Genomic DNA, 27,039 nt, shown 5'->3' on the forward strand with positions numbered 1-27,039 from the left:
AGATTCTAGATAAAGGTGAGTAAATAATAGAATCCGTTCCACATTGAGTGAGGCGGGTTGCAGGAAAGTATATTTAGTAGAAGGATGAAAAGTGTGATAGGGAAATATATACGTAAAATACAAAAATAAATTTAAAAAACAGGCTATTTACATGGACACACAAGAGAACACGACCGCACTGCTACGCTATCTTGAATCGATCTTGAATCCTTGCAGACCCTTAACTCCATCCTGTCCATTCGATATGGACTGAAGCTGTCTGGTGAGGCTTGCTATGAGCACCACCTGCCTGATAATGTTTTGCAGCTTTTTGGCACATCAGCTGCTTACTCATTTAAGTCAGCTCCCTCAGTTGCTGAACCTGCCATAGAGAGCCTTGACCAAAATGACGATGACCAACTCTTTCTGTGAGCCAGCACAGCCTGTGTGTGTGGATGGGGGTCTGGAAGAAAAAAATAAAATTAACCTGAATTAGGGCAAGACTAGTTACCATCATTTTCTCACATTGCCATTGACATTTTTTTCTATTGTCTCTGTTTGGACCATTTAGATTGTTAATGTAGATTGTATACAAAAAAATATGTCCAAAATGTTATGGTTAAAAATGTTCATGTTTTACTGTGGCTCCTAAGTGGACCATAAGGTTGAAAACCAAACCAAACTTAAGAAAACTAATCAAATCAAAAACTAAGTAACTCCGCCAGAGTGTCTCTTTTGGGTCACTTTTGCCGGTCCCAAGCCCGGATAAAGGAGGAGGGTTGGAATTGTGACATTTAAAAAAAACAAGAATCGACAGAAGAAAGTTCATTTGTAGTTCTAAACATATTTAGGCAGTTTTTTACTCACTTTTTGTCTCTCCCACAACGTTATTCCTCTCTCCTACAGCATCCATCACAATTCTTCTTCTTCTTCAATGAGGTTTAACAGCGGTTGGCATCCAATTTGTTGCATTACCGCCACCTACTAGACTGGAGTACAACTCCCTTTTCTTTTCCTTGAAAAATAAAATAAAACAAAGCAAAGAAATACCCTACCATCTAACACTACACTCACAAATTCAAAACTATTACTAAAAATTAACCCCACCCTTCTCCACTATTTAAATATACTCACTCCTACCTCATGCCCTCAACCTGAAATGATGGGACATCACCACTTAACACTCCCTGTAACTCTTCTGCTGTCAAGTCTCGTGTAACAGTACTCTTCTTGCGTTGTGTACAATCAATCATCAACACGAACTCCATCTTGTAACACCAGTCATGGAGCTTTATTCTGATAGGAACAGCACAAAATTGCACGTCATGCATTGCACGGCTCACCATCCAACTCTGCACTCACGCACGCTGGTTTGGTGCTTGTTCACTGGGCTTGTAGTTACCAAAATAATACAATTACAATATAATATCTTTAACAATGTACCTGATAGGAACAGCACAAAATTGCACGTCATGCAATGCACGGCTCACCATCCAACTCTGCACTCACGCACTGTACAAAATATACAAACCCCCCACCAGACACAGTAAGTTGCTAGCTAGTATTAGCTGGAATTCTCTACAACAAAATGCACAACAAATATTCACCAAAAAAACACTGCATCTTATGTGTGATGTTCGAATAACATTTACAAACAAATTGATATAAATTATACATTTACATAATCACTTGGGAGTATAAAAATCACTTTTGACGTACAGTGCTTTGCAACCAACAACTTACCGCTGGTTTGGTGCTTGTTCACTGGGACGATACTAATTGAAACATCCTCCCTCGTAAGCAAGCTACGCCAACCAACCAATAAGATGCCATGTTGAGTAGGTGAAGGCAAGACAAAACCAAAAACCCATTGGCTTAACAATAAAGTGGCAAGGGGAATCACCAATATAACCCTGTTACACTTGCACACCCAAATATCTCTCTGCAGCTGCCACCACAACCTCAATTTTCTTCGACTTGCAGTACAATTAATAACCATTGCTATAAACGCTAAAAATCAAATCTTACTGAAACATATATCACTTGCTTGCCTATCCCACTGTACTGTTACATGTCTCCTACTCTCACCACTCTCCCCCCTTGACCCATCTTCCTCTACTTTATTCTCTACTCTTACCCTGGAAACCTCAACCTGCTTCTCTCGCACTGGACATGTCTGATCCCCAGCCCCATGGCCACCCCTACAATTAGCACATACCACCACTTTCCCCACTGCTTCACACTCCTTTGTCTCATGCCCTTCTGCACACTTCTCACACCTTGGAATCTCCCTCCTACATACTGCTGCCACATGCCCATAAATTTGACACCTGTAACATCATAATGTACTCGGCACATAAGCTTGCACAGGATCTTCCATCACAATTACATGCACATGGCAAATTATGCAAATTAGGCGATGACGTCATTCAGCGACTTCTAGCGACTTTTACGACAGCCAATAGCTACTTTCCTTACTGAGGAGTTGGCAACACTGAGTAAGGGATAATCAACCACGCCTTGGTCCAAGGCTATGAGTTCTATGGAAAATAATGAATGACTTGGCAGGTGTTCCACGAAGCGCTAGCGAAGTGCAACAGACCTTCCACAGAGATGCATTATTTTCCAGAGAACGCATAGAGCCCCGAGTTGATTATCCCTTTCATACCATGGCTATAATTTAACGCAACTCCGTGGAAGATCAGTTCCACTCCTCTAGCGCGTTGTGGAACACACCTTCCACATCATTCATTATTTTCCATATAATTCTTAAAGCATAGCCCCTCGTTGATTATCCCTTACTTGTCAAACGGCAGCCAAGCCTCGATCGTCATGTAACCAGAATAAGACCCTCGATATTTATTGGAAAGGAACATCAACCTTATCACCGTGCACTTTCAGCACCCTGTGAAATTCATCATAGCCTAATAAACTGCATGCTTTCCCGACGAGTTGTAGTAGTGGGAGGATCACGTCATCGCTTAACTCCAAGTTTACTTCGATATGATGGTTATTTTTATATCAATATTTGCGCATAAAAGGGTTTCCACCGGCATTTCTCCCATAATTTACTTTACCGACACAAAAAGATCCCACCTTGCCTAGCATATCTTGTTTTGTCAACATTTGGAAAGTTTACCGAAAAATGTGCTGTTTCCATCAGGCCTGCCATTACATTTTTTATCCAACATGTACTTTCCTTGCATAAAAAGGTTGGATGGAAACATTTTACATTTACGTCATTTAGCAGACGCTCTTATCCAGAGCGATTTACAGTTAGTGAGTGCATAATTTTTTTATTTTTTTTTATTTTTCATACGGCCCCCCGTGGGAATCGAACCCACAACCCTAGCGTCGTGTAGAATGTGATTGTATGCAATAGCATTAAGAACCATGAAAAACAGCCCCAGACCATTATTCCTCCTCCACCAAACTTTACAGTTGGCACTATGCATTCGGGCAGGTAACGTTCTCCTGGCATCTGCCAAACCCAGATTTGTCCATTGGACTGCCAAATGGTGAAGTGTGATTCATCACTCTAGAGAAGGCGTTTCCACTGCTCCAGAGTCCAGTGGTGGCGAGCTTCCCACCACTCCAGCCGAAGCTTGGCATTGTGCATGGTGATCTTAGGCTGCTTCAAAGTAAAGCAGGGATGGACTCTGTGCGCTCATGGCTACTGGCCTAGAACAGCAGAATAGCCAGGCTCAGGTAGGTTATCTTTGGCATACCTCAAGCAATACTCTGAATAAAGTAATTGTGGAGATAAGCAATCATTTATTGCTACATATTAGTGCATGGGGCACTAAGGACAGAGAATATATTTATTTGACAATAAATGGGGACAAAAACGTCCACAAGTAACACAACTTAGGTGGTCCTCTGTAGCTCAGCTGGTAGAGCACGGCGCTTGTAACGGTAGGGTAGTGGGTTCGATCCCCGGGACCAGCCATACACAAAAATGTATGGCTGTCTGCTAAGTGGCTTATTATTATAGGTATACTAAAGTTTTCACTTATAGCTAAATGACATGGCAATTGTTGTTCTCTGAAAGTGTCTGTTCACAAGAAACTAAGTAAAACACGCTATGGTGGATGCAGGGAACGATTCATGTCAATCGATTAAATAGGTAATAGATGGGCGCTGCCTTGTTTTGTGATCACAACGCTGTAGTGGAAATCAAGACTGTTCTCAGGGCGGGTCTGCCGGTTTTGACTAGCATAAGTGAATTTTCGTGGCAGAATTAGATCAAGTTTAGGAAAAGGGTTACGGTTAGTTAAAATGCAAAAATTGTCCCATCGCGATTCCAACATACTGTATCTAGCTACAACCAGGTCTGCCCTGAGAACACTCTTGGTTTCCACTAATGCGATCACAACAGTTGATCGAACTGTTGTGATCACGATTCGTCCTGTCTTGCTCGGGACTAGTCTGACTGTGCTTGAAATACATATCTGAAGATAGGGCGGCTACGCGACTTCGCAGGAATTTACCTAATGCAATTTATTCATACAGGGATGTCCAAGGAGACCAACACACAGGTAATTTGTGTTATTTAGTGGAAATTCAATTATATGAGTGTTCACTTCACTCTTCCTTCATTTAGCTAAATACAGTGGGCCTGCTAACGTTAGCTACTAGCTAACGTTTGCTCACTGACTCGCCAGGCACGGTAGCTGACACAGTTTGCTACTGTAGCTAGTATGTGACAGCTATTCAGATCATTTATTTTTATTTGACTATACTGCTTTGCAGGTTAGTTGGGTTGATTTATGTTTGTCTTCTTGCATGGCAGTGATAGCAAGCGAGCTATCTAGCTGTGTTAGCAAATATTTTTTATAACTAACCCTATATGTGGTGTTACTGTAGCTAGCTACTGCTGCTTTGATGCTAGTTAGCAAGTTAACAATAGTCAGCTAGGCATACTGTCACTTACTGTTAGTGTATATTACTATAAACTATGTAGTGTACACACATTCACATAATTGCCTCCTTAGCTGAAGGTGAGGTCGTGGGCATTCAAGGCTGTTGTTGATGGTTAACTCAGCTGCCACCAGGCCTATGGGCACATTACAGGGTGGAAATTATGCTGGTGAGGTTGTCATTTTCCTCTGGTCCATCCCTCCACCGGTGGTAACTACTGCTGTCAAGAGCAACAGTTTATCTTCGTTTGAAGAAAAGAGCAAGAGTCAGATATGACATGTATTACAGGTCCCATTGTTTTGATCAAACAGTAGCTTATGTTTTGTCTTATTTACATTTTATAAACTTAGGCAATCATTAAACTTTCCTTAGTTCAGTGACTGTATTCTCTCTCTAATTCTCTCTCGCTCTCTCTAATTCTATTTCTTTCTCTCTCTCGCTCTCTCTCTCTGTAGTGGTAGGAAAACAAGATTGGCAACATTCTCTTTAAAAAGGACAGGTTTTTCTTTCTTACTGTTTTTTCTGATATGTTGCACAGTGACAGTTTTTCTTTACACCTCTGAGAACCTCTTTCCTCTATTATAAATACGCTGAGCGTGAGAATAATCATGTGCCTCCTTTGAGGGTAAGCCTGTAAAACATGTGGTTTGCAACCAACAGTAGCTCTTGGCTGTTCTGCAGTTATTGAGTTTCTTAGAATGATGTCCTACCTAAGCTATGGGCTCAATTTTATCAAACCAGAATTGCTGCTTTCCGTGGTCAAATAATCACATAATTATTTTGGGTACTTAAAAAAACCTGCCACCAAAAATATTTTCAGTTTTAGTAGAAATAAGAGTAGTTCAGATTATTTTGTTGTTGGTTCTCAAGAAATGACTAAATGGGCATTGTGGAAAGGTGAGTGGCTGAAATGAGTAGTAGAAGAACTCAGGTCAGAGGCTGAAATGTCTCACTTGCAGCTCAGTTAGACTACTGAGGAATCATTGAAATTACTTATTTCAGACTAGAGGAACAAATCACAGGTAAAATGTTCCAAAGTAATGGTTTGAATAGCAATGAAAGTGTAGCTTATTTACCATGATCATTGAAATGTTAAGGAGGCGATGGCTCTGTTTAGGCCTACCTGTTGACATTTACATTTACATTTACATTTTAGTCATTTAGCAGACGCTCTTATCCAGAGCGATTTACAGGAGCAATTAGGGTTAAGTGCCTTGCTCAAGGGCACATTTACGTCATTTAGCAGACGCTCTTATCCAGAGCGACTCACAAATTGGTGCATTCACCCTATAGCCAGTGGGATAACCACTTTACAAATTTTTTTTTGGGGGGGGGGGGGTAGAAGGATTACTTTATCCTATCCCAGGTATTCCTTAAAGAGGTGGGGTTTCAAATGTCTCCGGAAGGTGGTGAGTGACTCCGCTGTCCTGGCGTCGTGAGGGAGCTTGTTCCACCATTGGGGTGCCAGAGCAGCGAACAGTTTTGACTGGGCTGAGCGGGAACTATGCTTCCGCAGAGGAAGGGGAGCCAGCAGGCCAGAGGTGGATGAACGCAATGCCCTCGTTTGGGTGTAGGGACTGATCAGAGCCCGAAGGTACAGAGGTGCCGTTCCCCTCACTGCTCCATAGGCAAGCACCATGGTCTTGTAACGGATGCGAGCTTAAACTGGAAGCCAGTGGAGTGTGCGGAGGAGGGGGGTGACGTGAGAGAACTTGGGAAGGTTGAACACCAGACGGGCTGCGGCGTTCTGGATGAGTTGTAGGGGTTTAATGGCACAGGCAGGGAGGCCAGCCAACAGCGAGTTGCAGTAATCCAGACGGGAGATGACAAGTGCCTGGATTAGGACCTGTGCCGCTTCCTGTGTAAGGCAGGGTCGTACTCTCCGAATGTTGTAGAGCATGAACCTGCAGGAGCGGGTCACCGCCTTGATGTTAGCGGAGAACGACAGGGTGTTGTCCAGGGTCACGCCAAGGCTCTTCGCACTCTGGGAGGAGGACACAACGGAGTTTACATACGGTTAAGCAGAGGATCACCATGTAACCACAATGTTCCGGTCTCACAAAGTGATAATTTGTCTTTCCAACAGGAGCAGTGACATGGCTGCTGACGACAAATCCTCCTCCTCGTCCTCTACACTGGATTGGAGTGTGGAGCCTCCTATTTCCCCTGGCAGCCCATCCCACCTGACACACTTCAAACCCCTGACTCCAGAGCAGGACGAGCCCCCGCTCCGATCAGCCTACAGCTCCTTCGTCAACCTGTTCCGCTTTAATAAAGGTAATTACCAAGATAACACACGTGATGCGCATGGTAAAAGCAGACAAGATTTAAGCGATTGCAGACAGTCACTCAAACTTAAATTACACTCTTTGTAATTGTTTTGAGATGGTTGACAGTCATTAGAAATGTTTGTCATCTAGTAAGCCTATACATTAAGATAACGAGACAAGTCAAAAAAGCTGAATAATTGAGTCCGAGGGCAGCACATTCTCTATTAATGTTGTTTTGTCACACTGTTATTCCTTATTCTGTGGAGTGCCCTATAGCAGCCTATACTATGCAGTACTGTACAGTCTAGACTACTGTACTGTACCCTAGGATGCAGGGAAAGGTACTGTAGCCTTGACCACCAGCCGGGGTTACAGTCAGAATTAGTTTAAGATTAACAGGAAGCGGAATGGAACGGAATGCAACTTGGAGCAGATCCCATGTCCCATGAGGTCATGTGATGTGAAGCTGCCTGTTGGCTAGGTGCAAGGTTGGGGGCCGGCCAACCACATGGTCTGTCATGTGTCTCCCTCTCTCCAGGCCCCGCCCTTACTGGCAGGCCCCTCACCAAGGCAACAGGGCTCTGCTCATATACAGTGGGGAGAATAAGTATTTGATACACTGCCGATTTTGCAGGTTTTCCTACTTACAAAGCATGTAGAGGTCTGTAATTTTTATCATAGGTACACTTCAACTGTGAGAGACGGAATCTAAAACAAAAATCCAGAAAATCACATTGTATGATTTTTAAGTAATTAATTTGCATTTTATTGCATGACATAAGTATTTGATACATCAGAACAACATAACTTAATATTTGGTACAGAAACCTTTGTTTGCAATTACAGAGATCATACGTTTCCTGTAGGTCTTGACCAGGTTTGCACACACTGCAGCAGGGATTTTGACCCACTCCTCCATACAGACCTTCTCCAGATCCTTCAGGTTTCGGGGCTGTCGCTTGGCAATACGGACTTTCAGCTCCCTCCAAAGATTTTCTATTGGGTTCAGGTCTGGAGACTGGCTAGGCCACTCCAGGACCTTGAGATGCTTCTTACGGAGCCACTCCTTAGTTGCCCTGGCTGTGTGTTTCGGGTCGTTGTCATGCTGGAAGACCCAGCAACGACTCCATCTTCAATGCTCTTACTGAGGGAAGGAGGTTGTTGGCCAAGATCTCGCGATACATGGCCCCATCCATCCTCCCCCTCAATACGGTGCAGTCGTCCTGTCCCCTTTGCAGAAAAGCATCCCCAAAGAATGATGTTTCCACCTCCATGCTTTACGGTTGGGATGGTGTTCTTGGGGTTGTACTCATCCTTCTTCTTCCTCCAAACACGGCGAGTGGAGTTTAGACCAAAAAGCTCTATTTTTGTCTCATCAGACCACATGACCTTCTCCCATTCCTCCTCTGGATCATCCAGATGGTCATTGGCAAACTTCAGACGGGCCTGAACATGCGCTGGCTTGAGCAGGGGGACCTTGCGTGTGCTGCAGGATTTTAATCCACGACGGCGTAGTGTGTTACTAATGGTTTTCTTTGAGACTGTGGTCCCAGCTCTCTTCAGGTCATTGACCAGGTCCTGCCGTGTAGTTCTGGGCTGATCCCTCACCTTCCTCATGATCGTTGATGCCCCACGAGGTGAGATCTTGCATGGAGCCCCAGACCGAGGGTGATTGACCGTCATCTTGAACTTCTTCCATTTTCAAATAATTGCGCCAACAGTTGTTGCCTTCTCACCAAGCTGCTTGCCTATTGTCCTGTAGCCCATCCCAGCCTTGTGCAGGTCTACAATTTTATCCCTGATGTCCTTACACAGCTCTCTGGTCTTGGCCATTGTGGAGAGGTTGGAGTCTGTTTGATTGAGTGTGTGGACAGGTGTCTTTTATACAGGTAACGAGTTCAAACAGGTGCAGTTAATACAGGTAATGAGTGGAGAACAGGAGGGCTTCTTAAAGAAAAACTAACAGGTCTGTGAGAGCCGGAATTCTTACTGGTTGGTAGGTGATCAAATACTTATGTCATGCAATAAAATGCAAATTAATTACTTAAAAATCATACAATGTGATTTTCTGGATTTTTGTTTTAGATTCCGTCTCACAGTTGAAGTGTACCTATGATAAAAATTACAGACCTCTACATGCTTTGTAAGTAGGAAAACCTGCAAAATCGGCAGTGCATCAAATACTTGTTCTCCCCACTGTACTGTAGCATGGAGCATTAACATTCCATTTCACATTTTTTAAATAACTTTTTGATGGAATTATTAGAGGGATGGTGAATCACTTTACGCTAAAAAGATTAGATCTAGAGAGAGCAAGGGAATATTTATGGACAACAACAATTCATACAGTACACATTTAGACACAATACATTGTGTATTGCATAAAAAGCACAGACCCTCACCCGACACACCAGAGGCATGCAATAACGTCCTTCTGTTTTTGGTATGGCATTTATAAAGGCTGTAGGATAAACTGAGTCAACAATGACCTTTTTTTACGTTAAAGATGCATTCCAGGTATTTTTGAACTTTTCCTGTTGAAAAACTATGTCCCACATATAAATACAATAATGTACACACACTTAAAGCTGCAATATATAACTTTTTGGGCGACCCAACCAAATTCACATAGAAATCTGAGTTGTAGATCTGTCATTCTCATTGAAAACAAGTCTAATAAGCGGTAGAGCTCTTCTATGTGCACTATTTCTATGCCTTCCGTTCTTACGTTTCATTTTTGCGTCTTTTACTTTCGGTTTTGTACACCAGCTGAAAATACAATATTTTTGGTTATGGAAAATATATTTCACAGCGGTTTAGATGGTACAATGGTTCTCTACATTATACTTGCTTGAAATTAGGTGAAGTATTAGAATTTTAGCTACCAGGAAATGGCGGCGCGATTTCTGCATAGTGCACCTTTACGGGCAAAATAGTGTTTTGTTTTAGACACAAATGCAAACTTCAAGGAGTAGGCCATTTAAGGAGTTGGTCTGATGGTGCCCTCTGATGTTATCAACCTCCCCCCTTGCTTGTTGGAACAATAGAGCTTGTAGTCCTAAAAAACAGAAATGAGTTGCCTCTGATTCGTTCAGCCATTCCTATGGGGAAAGAATAGGGTTTTGGGATAAACCCGGAAAATAAGGTCTGAGGTTAACACAGGCTTAGGAGATCTTATACATTTTTTTCTATTAGATAAACCTTTCTGAATTATGAAGCCTTTATCTGCTTATTTTAAAATTACATAAACCCCCCCAGTTGTGCCATGTCATGAGGATACCTGGGCCATCTATTGAGATGTGCCTTTTGTTAAGTAAATCAGGTGTTAAATGAGGTAAAAAGGAGAGTGGAGTGCCACTTTAAATGACCTGTTCTAATTGGTCTGCGTGTACAGAGGAGGGGCGGCCACCCTCAGTGACAGAGAAACCGGATGTGGCTGTGGCGTCACCCACTGGGGAGCGTAGGAACTGGACCAGCCCAGCACACTCCATCCACGGCTCTGGGGCCCATAGCAAACAACACCACGATCTGCTACGCAGGACTTCTACTGCCTCAGGTACCACACACACACACACAAAAAACACATTCTCACTCACACACATTTCTTCTAATACATCAGATGTACAGTACCAGTCAAAAGTTTGGACAAACCTACTCATTCAAGGGTTTTTCTTTATTTTTACTATTTTCTACTTTGTAGAATAATAGTGAAGACATCAAAACTATGAAATAACACATATGGAATCATGTAGTAACCAAAAAAGTGTTAAACAAATCAAAATATATTTTATACTTGATATTCTTCAAAGTAGACACCCTTTGCCTTGATAACAGCTTTGCACACTCTTGGCATTCTCTCAACCAGCTTCATGAGGAATGCTTTTCCAACAGTCTTGAAGGAGTACCCACATATGCTGAGCACTTGTTGACTGCTTTTCCTTCACTCTGCGGTCCAACTCATCCCAAACCATCTCAATTGGGTTGAGGTCGGGTGATTGTGGAGGCCAGGTCATCTGATGCAGCACTCCATCACTCTCCTTGGTCAAATAGCCCTTACACAGCCTGGAGGTGTGTTTTGGGTCATTGTCCTGTTGAAAAACAAATTATAGTCCCACTAAGCGCAAACTAGATGGGATGGCGTATCGCTGTAGAATGCTGTGGTAGCCATGCTGGTTAAGTGTGCCTTGAATTCTAAATAAATCACTGACAGTGTCACCAGCAAAGCACCATCACACCTTCTCCTCCATGCTTCACAGTAGGAACCCTACATGCGGAGATCATCCATTTACCTACTCTGCGTCTCAGAAAGACACAGCGGTTGGAACCAAAAATCTCAAATCTGGACTCATCAGACCAAAGGACAGATTTCCACTGGTCTAATGTCCATTGCTTGTGTTTCTTGGCTCAAGCAAGTCTCTTCTTCTTATTGGTGTCCTTTAGTAGTGGTTTCTTTGCAGCAATTTGACCATGAAGGCCTGATTCAGTCTCCTCTGAACAGTTGAGGTTGAGATGTGTCTGTAACTTGAACTCTGAAGCATTTATTTGGGCTGCAATCTGAGGTGCAGTTAACTCTAATTAACTTATCCTCTGCAGCAGAGGTAACTCTGGGTCTTCCTTTCCTGTGGCGGTCCTCATGAGAGACAGTTTCATCATAGCGTTTCATGGTTTTCGCGACTGCACTTTGCGGATTGACTGACCTTCATGTCTTAAAGTAATGATGGACTGTTGTTTCTCTTTGCTTATTTGAGCTGTTCTTGCCATAATATGGACTTTGTCTTTTACCAAATAGGGTTATCTTCTGTATACCACCCTTACCTTGTCACAACACAACTGATTGGCTCAAACGCATTAAGAAGGAAAGAAATTCCACAAATTAACTTTTAACAAGGCACACCTGTTAATTTAAATGCATTCTAGGTGAGTACCTCATGAAGCTGGTTGAGAGAATGCCAAGAGTGTGCAAAGCTGTCATCAAGGCAAAGGGTGGCAACTTTGAGGAATCTCAAATATAAAATATATTTTGATTTGTTTAACACTTTTTTGGTTACTACATGATTCCATATGTGTTATTTCATAGTTTTGATGTCTTCACTATTATTCTACAATGTAGAAAATAGTAAAAATAAAGAAAAACCCTTGAATGAGTAGGTGTGTCCAAACTATTGACTGGTACTGTATACTTATACAGTGGGGGGTTGAATACTGCACTGTTGGGTAGAGCTTGCAAGTTAAGCGTTTCACTGTACTCATGCATGTAACAAATAAAACTTGAGTGATTCTTTGTGCTTTCATTTACATTTGGAGTGATTACATGAACTGTCTCTCTGGCTTGACCTGATAATGATGATGAAAGTTTCATTATGATGGGATTAGACATCAGTCAGAGATCAGAGACACTGGAGGCATTATAACCCCTAAGCAAGCTTAAGGGAGAGGTGCTGTCTTTCTATCATGGGCTAGACTGCGTATTGGACTACTGCTCATTTTGTGAGGGCTATACATTTTATAGTTTTAAGATAGCGACGTGCAGAGAAGAATGGATGCACAGTGTGAGTAACATGACATCCATTCAAAAAGCTGATGTATGTCTTTTCTTTTTGCAGTGGACTGGCCATTATGGCCTGGTGAGGGTGAGGGCCTTCTATACCGTGTGTGTGCTAAGAATTCTAAAATGTTTTTGTGCTTGATTTTTAACAACCTGGTTTCATAGAGTGGGCGGCTAACCCAAGCACATGAGTGGTTTTGGTGTGAGTGTTGAGCTAGCTACCTTTTGGCATGTATCGATTAAGTGCCTTCTGATGTTATTTTGTTGCCAACACTGATATTTGATAAGTTGTATGTGTTTGCATAATGATATAAGAACTAACATCATACTACCTTTTTGGTTTCTTACTCAATGGCATTTGTCTTGAAGTACCAATTGCGTTATCTGTATAATTTTATTCATAACCATAATTGTTCACTAGAGCCTAGTTTATGGCAACTGATATACTGGTAAGCTTCTGTTGTGTTATTGTGCAATCCTTTTTTAACTTAACCTGCCATTATCAAAAGCAAATCCTTGTAGACATATTCAATTTCCATGCCCGTATTGGGCTACAACCTACAGTCACCTAAGAGAGGTATAAAAAATGTGCTCTCCCAATCTCCCTCCTTTACCTTTCTGCATTTTATTTGCATGAAAAGGGAGCATTTGCATGACATGAATGGTTAGATGAAATCTGCTATGAAGTGTATGCTAAATGTTTGCACCGTGTGTGTGTGTGCTCCTAGAGGGCCGTAGGAAATCGGAAACCCCCCTGGGCACTCACGATCCCCGTACGGCTGTTCAGCTCCGCACCGCTCTAAAGAGACTCAAGGAGATCATGGAGGGAAAGAGCCAGGTATCTACCATACCTTTTCACCATCACACTGCTGCTGCTGTTTATTGTACTTCACATTACACTGCTGTTGTTTTACACACCGTTACTCTAATGCTGCTTGTTTTTACTTGGAGTAATATAGCCTAGCTAACTATCACAGTCACACACAGGCAACTGTTCCAAATATAGGATAACATGTGAAGACACATTTACATTTACATCATTTAGCAGACACTCTTATCCAGAGCGACTTACAAATTGGACACCTCTTATTCTTTAAAAGTAGGCTGTTATTGTTTCATCTAACCGTTTGATTTCAGTGAAATATAGTTTCCATATACTTTGAAAAGATTGCTTCAGCATTACTTTATACCACAGTGCTAATTGGTCCACTAAATAAAGAAGGCATATTGCAGGACAGTGACCTGAAGCAGTACTGGATGCCAGACAGCCAGTGTAAGGAGTGCTACGACTGCAATGAGAAGTTCACCACCTTCCGCCGCCGCCACCACTGCCGGCTCTGTGGCCAGATCTTTTGCAGCCGCTGCTGCAACCAGGAAATCCCTGGCAAGTTCATGGGCTACACGGGTGAGTGCTTTGGGGACTCACAGGAGGGGGTGGGGGGGGGGGCATGAACCCAAGACCATGCCCACCCTCTGCCTGCCTGCATCATCATCATTATCCCTAGAGACCTCCTGAGGAGAGGGGAGACAGCCCCTAAAGAATTAACCCAAAGCAGGGTCACAATGTGTTAGTGAGGTCCAATGGAAGAGATCTAGGAGAGCCACCGCTGGGATCATATGTATGTACAGAGGTCTATGGGTTCTCATAGCATGGTGTGTGTTTTTCTGCTGTGGTTGTGTGTGTTACTTAAGTTGGACTTGGGTAAGTTGACTGGTTGACCAGTAGCGTTTGAGCTAGCGTTTGAGCTAACATTGCTGTGATGTGAGAATCTGAGACCAAGAGATCTAATCAATAGCATGTTTGTCCTTTGATGATGTGATGTGACCTAACCATGCCATGCAGTGACCACATCACAGTAACCACAATACTGCCTCCATCCTAGCTCATTGCAGGACCTGCTCTTCCTCTCACTGACTCCTACCTTTCTCTCTGTCTCCCTCCCTCCATTGTCACCTCTCTCTCTCTCTCTCTCTCTCTCACTCTCACTCTCTCTCTCACTCTCCCACTCTTACTCTTACTCTCGCTCTCGCTCTGTTACTCTCCAATTTGTAAGTCGCTCTGGATAAGAGCGTCTGCTAAATGACTTAAATGTTAAATGTATAGGAGACCTGCGGGCCTGCACCTACTGCCGTAAGATCGCTCTGAGCTACGCCCACTCTGCAGACTCTGGCTCCATAGGGGAGGACCTGTCTGCTCTGTCTGACTCCTCCCCCTGCTCCACCTGTGTCCTGGAGCCCAGCGAGCCTCGCACCCCAGTCGGTGGACGGAAGGCCAGCCGCAACATCTTCCTAGAGGAGGACCTGGCCTGGCAGAGGTAAACTACGGCTGCATCCCAAATGGCACTCAGCCTAAGAACACAGACGGAGAGGAAAACCATAGAGATAAATCAATATTTAAATCATAGATTTAACTCTGTGGGAGGAACCCCATGCATGCACTCTCCAGTCTTTTGCATCCTTCCTCTAGTCACTTTGTTCCCTTCCCCTCCCGTCCTGTCCTACGAACGATGCATGCACTCCTCCTTCGCATTGACCTCTAGTCTTTTGTTGTCTTCTCTTCACCTCTTTTGTCATCAGTGTTTTCTTTCTCTCAGTGTATATCCTGCATGATTCTCTGTATCCCTACTCTCATATCTTTGTCTTTTCCTCCAAATGCAGAGTTGAAGAGACAGAGGAGAGAGAAACATTGAGCGTTCTTCATCCCCCATATCCTCTCCTCTCCATGTCCTGTCCTCTCCCTCCCTGCCCACTCCATCCTTCTCCTGTCTCCTCCGCCTGTCCTCCTTTTCATCACTTGTGTACTGGGTGCGTTCCTTATCCCTGCTTGGTCCACTTTCACGGGCACGGTTTTATTGGCCCTCTACTTCTTCCTAACCAATCATTCGTATTACCTTTGAGAGGGGACCCTTTTGAAAAACAGGGATTTCTAATAAATTGTTGACTTTTGATACAATGATTACCAAGAGGTATGCCATATTATTCAATTGAAAATACTTTTTCCTATTGTGTTTTTCAGACATCCCTTTGTTTGATTTTGACAGGGAACGCATGCTTTTATATCGTTGGTTAGCTCTACTAAAATGCCATTCCTTTGAACTATATAACCAGCTTTGATCCAATTATCAGTGTGCTGCTCTTGCTCAAAGAAAATATTTCCCCCCTTCTCTCCTGGCATAGAAAAACTCCCATTGGGATGAGAAAGAAGTGAGTCCTGCTGTTATTTTTATTAACTTTCCAACTTCTCTGACAGCTTGTAACAGTTTTGTCTTTCTTTTACTTTTGAGTTGAGCTTTACCATTCGAGCCCTACCATATTGAGACTTCTGCATGCGTCTACCATAGCAAGTTACGGGAGTGTTATATGGACATCAAAGATGGATGTAAAATTATTTAGTTCAGGAATGAATTGGTTTGTATGTCTGTGTGTGTCAGTTTGATTCACCAGGAGTCTCAGAACAGTGGCATGAATTCTAGACGCACCACGCTACAAGAGGATGGAGGCAAGTCACCAATAAGGAAGCGGTGAGTGTCTGCTTTTGGCCCAACAGCTTTTTATAGAACCCTTTTACAGCTACTTTTACATTATTCCAGCTAGGTTTAGGGCTTGTATTTTGGTGCCCTATTCTCTGATGGTGCATCCCACAGAGAGAGATTTATATGAAGTTCAAGGTTGGTTTCTTTTACAGAAACAAAGCATGTCTGACTTTTGTTAATAGGAAGGAAATTGTCCAGGCCATTTTTGTCTATTTTAGATTCTGGGGATATTATCTATATGCATGCAGCAGCATCTACACTTAAACCACTAGATGCTGTTTTCCATTGTGCCCTCAGGTTTATTACTGGTGATGGTTATAGAATTCACCACTGTGTTTTGTATCAAAAAGTGGGTTGGGCCTCATTGTATGTAAGGAGAGAGCAGCATTTTCTTGTGTTTATCTACAAAGCACTCATGCAGAAACTTTCTATCATCATTAATTCAATTTAGACTTCCAAATGACCAAACCCGGTCTCAGGCTTGGATAACACTGGAGGCCCTTTTGGTCTCCACACAGTTGGGTAAAGCTGCTTTTAGTTTTTTTGCGCCCTTTATGTGGAACAACTTACAGAGCTCTCTGAAATTAGATGTTCTGGTCCCCATTGGTCAGTTTAGAGTAATGATCAGAGACCTCTATGTTGATAAATGTGTCTGTTTATCTGTCTTGTAATTTTGTATATTGTATATGTTTGATGTATTTATGCAGGTCTCATCTGTAAAAGAGACCCTAGTCTTCCCTGTCAAAATAAAGGTTAAATAAAATATAGAATAGTTATAATAGTGTGTTCATTCTATTTCTGTTGCACCCTTTTTGACATGTATTACCCCCCCCCCCCTCCCCCCTTCCACACTTTAACAATGGAAAGGCTTTGTCTGAAATGAAATGTAATTATCTATGTGACATCGAAACATAGCCTACAAGGACAGACATTACATTCCAATTTTAATAAAACTACAGTTTTATTACATTCTTTATGAGTGCGCCCCATTAAAAAAAAGACGGTATCATACACACATTTCGCACGTGTAGCTTGTTGTTATTGTCATCGAAGTCATAGGCTCAATGTGTAGCAAGTGAACTGGGAGATTTGTAATCAATGCAAAATGGAATTATAATTACAGAATTAAATTGGCTGAAGGAGTAGGCTACAATGATCCACCAACATGTAGGCTGTTGTTTAATATGAATGGAGTTGTTGTAGACAAGGACAGGGAGCGCAGCAAAATAGCCTCAATTAGCCAGCCTTGCTACTTTAACTAGCTAGCTTCTTTACTACGATTTGATGCAGCCAAGACAGACACTACCAGATGGTATAAAATATAACCAATGGCAGCAACAAGTTTGTCTAACTAGCGCGAGTTGGTTTGGCTACTTTATCTCTCTCTTGCTCCCTCCGTGCCACACACAGACTGCCACACACCAGCCCCTGCTCCTCTCTCGCACCTCCCCCACCCTTCTGCTGAAACAAGCGGAGCTCAGCGCACCGGTTTTCTCCCGAGTCGCTCGAGCAAGTAAAAAATAAATAAAAAAATCCTTGTATTTAAACTATCCAGATTTTTATTTTTATTTTATTCGAATAGTGAAATAATTTCAAATACCGATGCCTTTTCCACAGACACACACACACACAATAATCAACATACAAAGTAGTTAGAGAAATAGAATGAGAAGTAAGGTACAGAATGAAAATGTGTTGTTGCATCTATTGAGTGATGGTCCTGTAATGCCAGCCCTGTCTTATCCAGGTCAGCCAGTGTGACCAACCTGTCCCTGGACCGGTCTGGCTCCTCCATGGTGCCCTCCTATGACAGCTCAGTGAGCCCACAGACCAGCAGGGCCATGCCCAAACCTGACCACAGCGAAGAGGAGAGGAAGATACTGTTGGTAATGATGCTCTCTTACTTTCATTCCCTCTTTTCCCCTTATTCTATCTCACTCTGAATCACGCTTTCTCACTCTGAATCTCTCGCTCGCCCTCTCTCTCCATCTCACCGTTACTCTCTTTCGCTTTCTCTCGCTCTCTCGCTTCCCTCTATCCTCTATCTCTCCCTCTATCTTGGTCTGTATACTTTTCTCTCTCCAATTTACAATCCATTGTTGACAAAGCAAACACAAAAGTCATTTTTGACTGACTGACTGTCATGACATGTAGGACTCGTCCCAGCTCAAAGACCTGTGGAAGAAGATTTGTCACAACAGTACTGGTATGGAGTTCCAGGACCACCGCTACTGGCTCCGTACATACCCCAACTGCATTGTGGGGAAGGAGCTGGTCAACTGGCTGCTAAGGAATGGAACCATCTCTACCAGGTAAAGACAGACATCATGGCTAGCTGAGTGAAAACCATTGTGGAAGTCTGAGTAAGCATCCTATTGTATTAAGCAGAGGTTACATTAGTTACTAAATGTTCTTTCTCCCTCATCTATCCTCTATTCTCTTTCTCGCTCTCTCTCTGTCTCTGTCTCTCTCTGTGTCTCTCTATCGCTCACTCACACTCTTGCAGGGCCCAGGCGATAGCCATTGGCCAGGCTCTGGTAGATGGTCGTTGGTTGGACTGTGTCACTCACCACGACCAGCTGTTCAGGGATGAGTATGCTCTCTATCGCCCCCTCCAGGTGAGATACTGTTTTGTGGGAATAAGGGGAAGAGGACACTGATATTTTTAACAATGCTGATGGGGGTGGTGTTGGTGATGATGGTGGTCATAATTGTGAGGATGATGATCATGACAATAGTGGTGTTGATGATGATGATGCTGTTGCTGCTCCTGATGATGACGATGATTGTGAACATTATGATGATTGTGTAGATGATGATGGTTGATTATGCTTTTTCTGATGATGATAATGATGGTGGTGATACTGTTGCTCATGACTATGGTGATGTTGATGAAGGTGTCTTCTCTTCTCACAGAACACAGACTTCTCTGAGACCCCGTCTCCTGACAGTGACAGTGTCAACTCTCTGGAAGGACACTCAGAACCTTCCTGGTTCAAAGACATCAAGTTTGACGACAGTGACACAGACCAGGTGGCTGACGAGAATGACTATGTCATGCCGAGTACGCCCAGTAAGTATCCCAGCATGCCTTGTGACTCTGGCACTCTGGCTATGCATTACTACAACTAGCCTCATGTCCATGTCTGTTGTTTTCCTAAATAATAGGTAGTTGAGTCCTTCTGTAATATCTCTGAGATGTTTCTTAGTATTTCTCAAATCAAATCAAATGTTATTTGTCCCATACACGTGTTTAGCAGATGTTATTGCGGGTGTATCGAAATGCTTGTGCTTCTAGCTCCGACAGTGCAGTAATATCTAACAAGTAATATCTAACAATTTCACAACATATACCCAATACACACAAATCTAGTAAGGAATGGAATTTAAGAATATATACATATATGGACAAGCAATGACAGAGCGGCATGGACTAAGATACAGTAGAATATTATTGAATAGAATGCAGTATATACATACAGTGAGGGAAAAGTATTTGATCCCCTGCTGATTTTGTACGTTTGCCCACTGACAAAGAAATGATCAGTCTATAATTTTAATGGTAGGTTTATTTGAACAGTGAGAGACAGAATAACAACAAAAAAATCCAGAAAAACGCATGTCAAAAATGTTATAAATTGATTTGCATTTTAATGAGGGAAATAAGTATTTGACCCCGTCTAAATCAGAAAGATTTCTGGCTCCCAGGTGTCTTTTATACAGGTAACGAGCTGAGATTAGGAGCACACTTAAAGGGAGTGCTCCTAATCTCAGTTTGTTACCTGTATAAAAGACACCTGTCCACAGAAGCAATCAATCAATCAGATTCCAAACTCTCCACCATGGCCAAGACCAAAGAGCTCTCCAAGGATGTCAGGGACAAGATTGTAGACCTACACAAGGCTCGAATGGGCTACAAGACCATCGCCAAGCAGCTTGGTGAGAAGGTGACAACAGTTGGTGCGATTATTCGCAAATGGAAGAAACACAAAAGAACTGTCAATCTCCCTCGGCCTGGGGCTCCATGCAAGATCTCACCTCATGGAGTTGCAATGATCATGAGAACGGTGAGGAATCAGCCCAGAACTACACGGGAGGATCTTGTCAATGATCTCAAGGTGGCTGGGACCATAGTCACCAAGAAAACAATTGGTAACACACTACGCCGTGAAGGACTGAAATCCTGCAGCGCCCGCAACGTCCCCCTGCTCAAGAAAGCACATATACAGGGCTGTCTGAAGTTTGCCAATGAACATCTGAATGATTCAGAGGAGAACTGGGTGAAAGTGTTGTGGTCAGATGAGACCAAAATGGAGCTCTTTGGCATCAACTCAACTCGCCGTGTTTGGAGGAGGAGGAATGCTGCCTATGACCCCAAGAACACCATCCCCACCGTCAAACATGGAGGTGGAAACATTATGCTTTGGAGGTGTTTTTCTGCTAAGGGGACAGGACAACTTCACTGCATCAAAGGGATGATGGACGGGGCCATGTACCGTCAAATCTTGGGTTAGAACCTCCTTCCCTGGGCCGTGGATGGGTATTCCAGCATGACAATGACCCAAAAAACACGGCCAAGGCAACAAAGGAGTGGCTCGAGAAGAAGCACATTAAGGTCCTGGAGTGGCCTAGCCAGTCTCCAGACCTTAATCCCATAGAAAATCTGTGGAGGGAGCTGAAGGTTCGAGTTGCCAAACGTCAGCCTCGAAACCTTAATGACTTGGAGAAGATCTGCAAAGAGGAGTGGAACAAAATCCCTCCTGAGATGTGTGCAAACCTGGTGGCCAAATACAAGAAACGTCTGACCTCTGTGATTGCCAACAAGGGTTTTGCCACCAAGTACTAAGTCATGTTTTGCAGAGGGGTCAGATACTTATTTCCCTCATTAAAATGCAAATCAATTTATACAATTTTTGACATGCGTTTTTCTGGATTTTTTTGTTGTTATTCTGTCTCTCACTGTTAAATAAACCTACAATTAAAATTATAGACTGATCATGTCTTTGTCAGTGGGCAAACGTACAAAATCAGCAAATCAACTTTTTTCCCTCACTGTATGAGATGCAAGATATATAAACATTATTAAAGTGACTAGTGTTCCATTTCTTAAAGTGGCCAGTTATTTCAATAGGCAGCAGCAGCCTCTAGTGTGCTAGTGATGGCTATTTAACAGTCTGATGGCCTTGAGATAGAAGCTGTTTTTCATTCTCTCGGTCCCAACTTTGATGCACCTGTACTGACCTCGCCTTCTGGATGATAGCGGGGTGAACAGGCTGTGGCTCGGGTGGTTGACGTCCTTGATGATCTTTTTGGCATTCCTGTGACATCGGGTGCTGTAGGTGTCTTGGAGGGCGGGTAGTTTGCCCCTGGTAATGCGTTCGGCAGACCGCACCACCCTCTGGAGAGCCCTGCGGTTGCGGGTGGTGCAGTTGCCGTACCAGGCGGTGATACAGCCTGACAGGATGCTCTCAATTGTGCATCTGTAAAAGTTTGTGAGGGTTTTAGGTGCCAAGCCAAATTTCTTCAGCCTCTTGAGGTTGAAGAGGCTCTGTTGCACCATCTTCACCACACTGTCTGAGTGGGTGGACCATTTCAGTTTGTCAGTGATGTGTACGCCAATGAACTTGAAGCTTTCCACCTTCTCCACTGCGGTCCCGTCGTTTCCTGAAGTCCACGATAATCTCCTTTGTTTTGTTGATGTTGAGTGAGAGATTATTTTCCTGGCTCCACACTCCCCAGAGCCCTCACCTCCTCCCTGTAGGCGGTTTCGTCATTGTTGGTAATCAAGCCTACTACTGTTGTGTTGTCTGCAAACTTGATGATTGAGTTGGAGGCGTGCTTGGCCACGCACTCATGGGTGAACAGGGAGTACAGGAGGGGGCTGCGCACGCACCCTTGTAGGGCCCCAGTGTTGAGGATCAGCGAAGTGGAGATGTTGTTTCCTACCTTCACCACCTGGGGGTGGCCTGTCAGGAAGTCCAGGACCCAGTTGCACAGGGCGGGGTTCAGACCCAGGGCCTTGAGCTTAATGATGAGCTTGAAGGGTACTATGGTGTTGAATTCTGAGCTATAGTCAATGAACAGCATTCTGATGTAGGTATTCCTCTTGTCCAGATGGGATAGGGCAGTGAGCAGTGTGATGGCGATTGCATTGTCTGTGGATCTATTGGGGCGGTAACAAATTGAAGTGGGTCTAGGGTGACCGGTAAGGTGCAGGTGATATGATCCTTGACTAGTCTCTCAAAGCACTTCATGATGACAGAGGTGAGTGCTACGGGGCGATAGTCATTTAGTTCAGTTACCTTTGCTTTCTTGGGTACAGGAACAATGGTGGCCATCTTGAAGCATGTGAGGACAGCAGACTGAGAAAGGGAGAGATTGAATATGTCCGTAAACACACCAGCCAGCTGGTCTGCGCATGCTCTGAGGACGCAGCTAGGGATGCCGCCTGGGCCGGCAGCCTTGCGGGGATTAACATGCTTAAATGTCTTACTCAACTAATGAACTAATAATTAATTCTAAGAGCCCTTTTGTACTGTCTCTGATATGTATCTTAGTATTTATTCCCCTCCATGCTGCTATGTATCAAGAAGAGAAATTCCATTTTTATTACAAGACTAATAAATAAATAAATAAATCCCCCCCCCCCCCAATCAGACTCGTCCAGTCCCAGTAAGAGGACGTCAGTCAGCAGTTTCCAGTCAGCGGTGGACAGTGACTCAGCTGCCTCCATCAACCTCAATATGGAGCAGGACAATGTCAACTTCCACATTAAGAAACAGTCCAAGTACCCGCATGTACCTCCGCACCCTACGGAGCAGAAAGGTACTGAGCCACACACACACACAAATATTGATTGGTTGCTGTTGTCTTGCTGTAGGCAAACACCTTTACTAAGGCTGTGTTTACACAATCACCCAAAATCTGATGTATTGTCCTATCTGATACCTATCTTATCTTTTCTCCGTGGAATCTGGTCTGTTGAGTTCACATTTGTATGGCTGCGTTAACACAGGCAGCCCAATTCTGATCTTTTTTTGACTAATTGGGCTTTTGACCAATCAGATCAGCTCTTTAGCCCATAATTGGGCAAAATATCAGAATTGGGCTGCCTATGTGGTTCTCAATCCTAATACAATTCCAATGTTTCATATGCAACCTCAGTCTGAAAGCTCAATTCAGATTTATTTTGCTCTAAAGTGGGATTTTTGCACCTGACCTGCTGTTACAACAACAACCACCCCAACGTTTAAAGGAACTGTGACAGGAAATAAGTGTGGCGGTCAGAAAAAAATATAGTATAGCACACAAAGAGGAACATAACCTATCTGTTGGCATTGCCAGTTCCCATAACAGGTACCGGTATATGTTTTTGGAAGGTGGAGTTGTGTGTGTTGATGCATTTCTCCTCTTTCTCTCTCCTATCAGAGTACCTGGTCTCAGAGGACGGAGGACAGAATATCTCCATCAGCGACGCCTTCATCAAAGGTAGGAGGGTCGTTCCACCAATTCTGTGTCTTTTGAGAAGTGTTACTGTCAACTGGGGAGTTGTCATACTGTCAACAAAGCAGCATGACTGAATTAAGTATTCAGATTACTGGTTGTTTCTTTGGGAAGATTTACAGTTGAAATCGGAAGTTTACATTCACCTTAGCCAAATACATTTAAACTCAGTTTTTCACAATTCCTAACATTTAATCCTAGTAAAGATTCCCTGTTTTAGGTCAGTTAGGATCACCACTTTATTTTAAGAATGTGAAATGTCAGAATAATAGTAGAGAGAATTATTTATTTCAGCTTTTATTTATTTCATCACATTCCCAGTGGGTCAGAAGTTTACATACACTCAATTAGTATTTGGTAGCATTGCCTTTAAATTGTTTAACTTGGGTCAAACTTTTCGGGTAGCCTTCCACAAGCTTCCCACAATAAGTTGGGTGAATTTTGGCCCATTCTTCCTGACAGAGCTGGTGTAACTGAGTCAGGTTTGTAGGCCTCCTTGCTCGCACACGCTTTTTCAGTTCTGCCCACACATTTTCTATAGGATTGAGGTCAGGGCTATGTGATGGCCACTCCAATACCTTGACTTGTTGTCCTTAAGCCATTTTGCCACAACTTTGGAAGTATGCTTGGGGTCATTGTCCATTTGGAAGACCCATTTGCGACCAAGCTTTGACTTCCTGACTGATGTCTTGAGATGTTGCTACAATATATCCACATAATTTTCCTTCCTCATGATGCCATCTATTTGGTGAAGTGCACCAGTCCCTCCTGCAGCAAAGCACCCCCACAGCATGATGCTGTCACCCCCGTGCTTCACGGTTGGGATGGTGTTCTTCGGCTTGCAAGCCAACCCCTTTTTCCTCCAAACATAACGATGGTCATTATGGCCAAACAGTTCTATTTGTGTTTCATCAGACCAGAGGACATTTCTCCAAAAAGTACAATCTTTGTCCCCATGTGCAGTTGCAAACCGTAGTCTGGCTTTTTTATCGTGGTTTTGGAGCAGTGGCTTCTTCCTTGCTGAGCAGCCTTTCAGGTTATGTCAATATAGGACTTGTTTTACTGTAGATATAGATACTTTTGTACCTGTTTCCTCCAGCATCTTCACAAGGTCCTGTGCTGTTGTTCTGGGATTGATTTGCACTTTTCGCACCAAAGTACGTTAATCTCTAGGAGACAGAACGCGTCTCCTTCCTGAGCGGTATGACGGCCCCGTGGTCCCATGGTGTTTATACTTGCGTACTATTGTTTGTACAGATGAACGTGGTACCTTCAGGCATTTGGAAATTGCTCCCAAGGATGAACCAGACTTGTGGAGGTCTGCAAATTTTTTTCTGAGGTCTTGGCTGATTTATTTAGATTTTCCCATGATGTCAAGCAAAGAGGCACTGAGTTTGAAGGTAGGCCTTGAAATACATCCACAGGTACACCTCCAATTGACTCAAATGATGTTAATTAGCCTATCAGAAGCTTCTAAAGCCATGACATCATTTTCTGGAATATTCCAAGCTGTTTAAAGGCACAGTCAACTTAGTGTATGTAAACTTCTGACCCACTGGAATTGTGATACAGTGAATTAAATGTGAAATATTCTGTCTGTAAACAATTGTTGGAAAAATTACTTGTGTCATGCACGAAGTAGATGTCCTAACCGACTTGCCAAAACTATAGTTTGTTAACAAGACATTTGTGGAGTGGTTGAAAAACAAGTTTTAATGACTCCAACCTAAGTGTATGTGAACTTCCGACTTCAACTGTATAAAGTTATCTGTGCATTTGAACAACAGCATAAATACACCAATTTACTTTTGCATGTAAAAACTGAATCACCTCTGCTGCACATGCTGCCACTGTTTTGATTACCAAAGTTATATCTTTAGAACGAGCAGCTCGCAGCCAGCTCACGAGTGCATCGATGTACACGCACAGGGAAAACGCAACAAGCACAAATGCGAGACGTGAAAACAAATGATCTAACTGGGGATAGCTAGATAGCATGATGAAGTCGGCAGTAACTTTAGTTGGAGTTGATTGCCATGCGAGCTAGCAAGCTAGTTACCGGTATGCTAGCTTTCTGGTAGCTAGTGTCCACTAGATAGCATCTAATGGCAGGAAACAAAAAACAGTGTTTTGCGAATTGGGCACAGAGCAATGTTTTTTTTTGTCCTACCAGATCCGTGAGAAGGTTTTAGCAAGTGTCTGGTTCAGGCCCCAGGCTCCCAAAGACTTTCATGATTATTTATGTACAAGGTCATTTGCAATTTGCTCTTTAGCCCAATCTGTTCAGTACCTGAGTGAGCAGACCCAATAGCAAGCAATGTAATAGCTGGCAATGCAATCCGCGTGCTGGGCGGCAGGCCGGATGCCCGGTGCTGCTGAGGACAGAGCAGTAGATAACTTTAGATTTGTTCTATTTATTGTTTTTCACTTATTTAAACCAATCAAAAGTGGGGCACTTCCCCTAACGCCCTAATGGGTGGGCCGCCACGGTTCACCATATTTAAAATGAAAGTTCAGTTCACATAACAGGGTTGACCTTAAAATGAGGGACAGATGTAAATGAATCACTGATCACATGAAATAAATTATCATGTTCAGAAATGACTTTTTTCAAAGCAACAAAATAACTAGGACTTTACAATGATGTTGAAACTTTGAGAATGTTGGGATTAAGTGGGTTGAAATCTTCTTAGAAGTGACGACACAGGGTTGACAAAGGGAGCCTTTAATAAAAGTTAATTTTATTTAATTTTATTCTCCATGTGGTCTATATTAAAGGGCAGTTAATTTAATATAACAGGCTTTAAAATGCAATATTGGTGCACAATTCCTACTTAAAATATCAAAGGGATGCACGCAAAAGGCACTCTTTTTGTGGAATGACCCTGGAATTCCCCACTTCCTCCCCAAGTATTGCTTCCTTTTCAACTCTTTTGCAGCTGTGTATTCTTTCTATTGAACAAGCAGTTGGTACTGAACCTAATGTATTGTAGCTGTAAGCCAAGCTAACATTCTCTATATCTCGCTCTCTCACTCTTCTCTCTGTCTCTGTGTGTGTGCTGTAGAGTCCCTGTTTAACCGTCGTGTGGAGGAGAAGGTTAAAGAGATGCTGTTCACTCCTCTGGGCTGGCACCACAGCTCCCTGGACCAGCTCAGGGAGGAGAATGGAGAGAAGAAGGCAATGGAGAGGCTACTGTGAGTACAGTCATAACTTAGAGGTTAGAAAGTTGCTCAAATGTTTTTGTCATTCCTCTTATTTATAGGTATGTGGGATGTTTGCCTACTTTAG

General features: G+C 43.1%; 1 protein-coding gene across 6 annotated transcripts in view; it reads left to right on the plus strand.

Moving 5' to 3' along the window:
• The first annotated feature begins 4,144 nt into the window (after positions 1-4,144).
• Positions 4,145-27,039, plus strand: part of LOC121537047 (1-phosphatidylinositol 3-phosphate 5-kinase-like) — a 38,075-nt gene continuing 15,180 nt past the window's right edge. Inside the window, exons 1-17 of one of the 6 annotated variants that reach the window (XM_045206617.1) lie at positions 4,145-4,517; positions 6,986-7,176; positions 10,564-10,725; positions 12,773-12,799; positions 13,443-13,552; positions 13,948-14,119; positions 14,819-15,029; positions 15,373-15,519; positions 15,892-15,918; positions 16,146-16,235; positions 17,995-18,133; positions 18,402-18,559; positions 18,754-18,865; positions 19,164-19,320; positions 22,905-23,072; positions 23,676-23,735; positions 26,816-26,945. In XM_045206617.1, the coding sequence (XP_045062552.1) occupies positions 6,996-7,176; positions 10,564-10,725; positions 12,773-12,799; positions 13,443-13,552; positions 13,948-14,119; positions 14,819-15,029; positions 15,373-15,519; positions 15,892-15,918; positions 16,146-16,235; positions 17,995-18,133; positions 18,402-18,559; positions 18,754-18,865; positions 19,164-19,320; positions 22,905-23,072; positions 23,676-23,735; positions 26,816-26,945 (2,051 nt within the window). In that variant the 5' untranslated portion in view covers positions 4,145-4,517; positions 6,986-6,995. The remainder of the gene's footprint in view (positions 4,518-6,985; positions 7,177-10,563; positions 10,726-12,772; positions 12,800-13,442; positions 13,553-13,947; positions 14,120-14,818; positions 15,030-15,372; positions 15,520-15,891; positions 15,919-16,145; positions 16,236-17,994; positions 18,134-18,401; positions 18,560-18,753; positions 18,866-19,163; positions 19,321-22,904; positions 23,073-23,675; positions 23,736-26,815; positions 26,946-27,039) is intronic. The other 5 variants (XM_045206619.1, XM_045206618.1, XM_045206621.1 and 2 more) reach the window with 5 other exon arrangements.

Source organism: Coregonus clupeaformis, chromosome 23 (genome assembly GCF_020615455.1).
Source record: "Coregonus clupeaformis isolate EN_2021a chromosome 23, ASM2061545v1, whole genome shotgun sequence".
Taxonomy (NCBI): domain Eukaryota; kingdom Metazoa; phylum Chordata; class Actinopteri; order Salmoniformes; family Salmonidae; genus Coregonus; species Coregonus clupeaformis.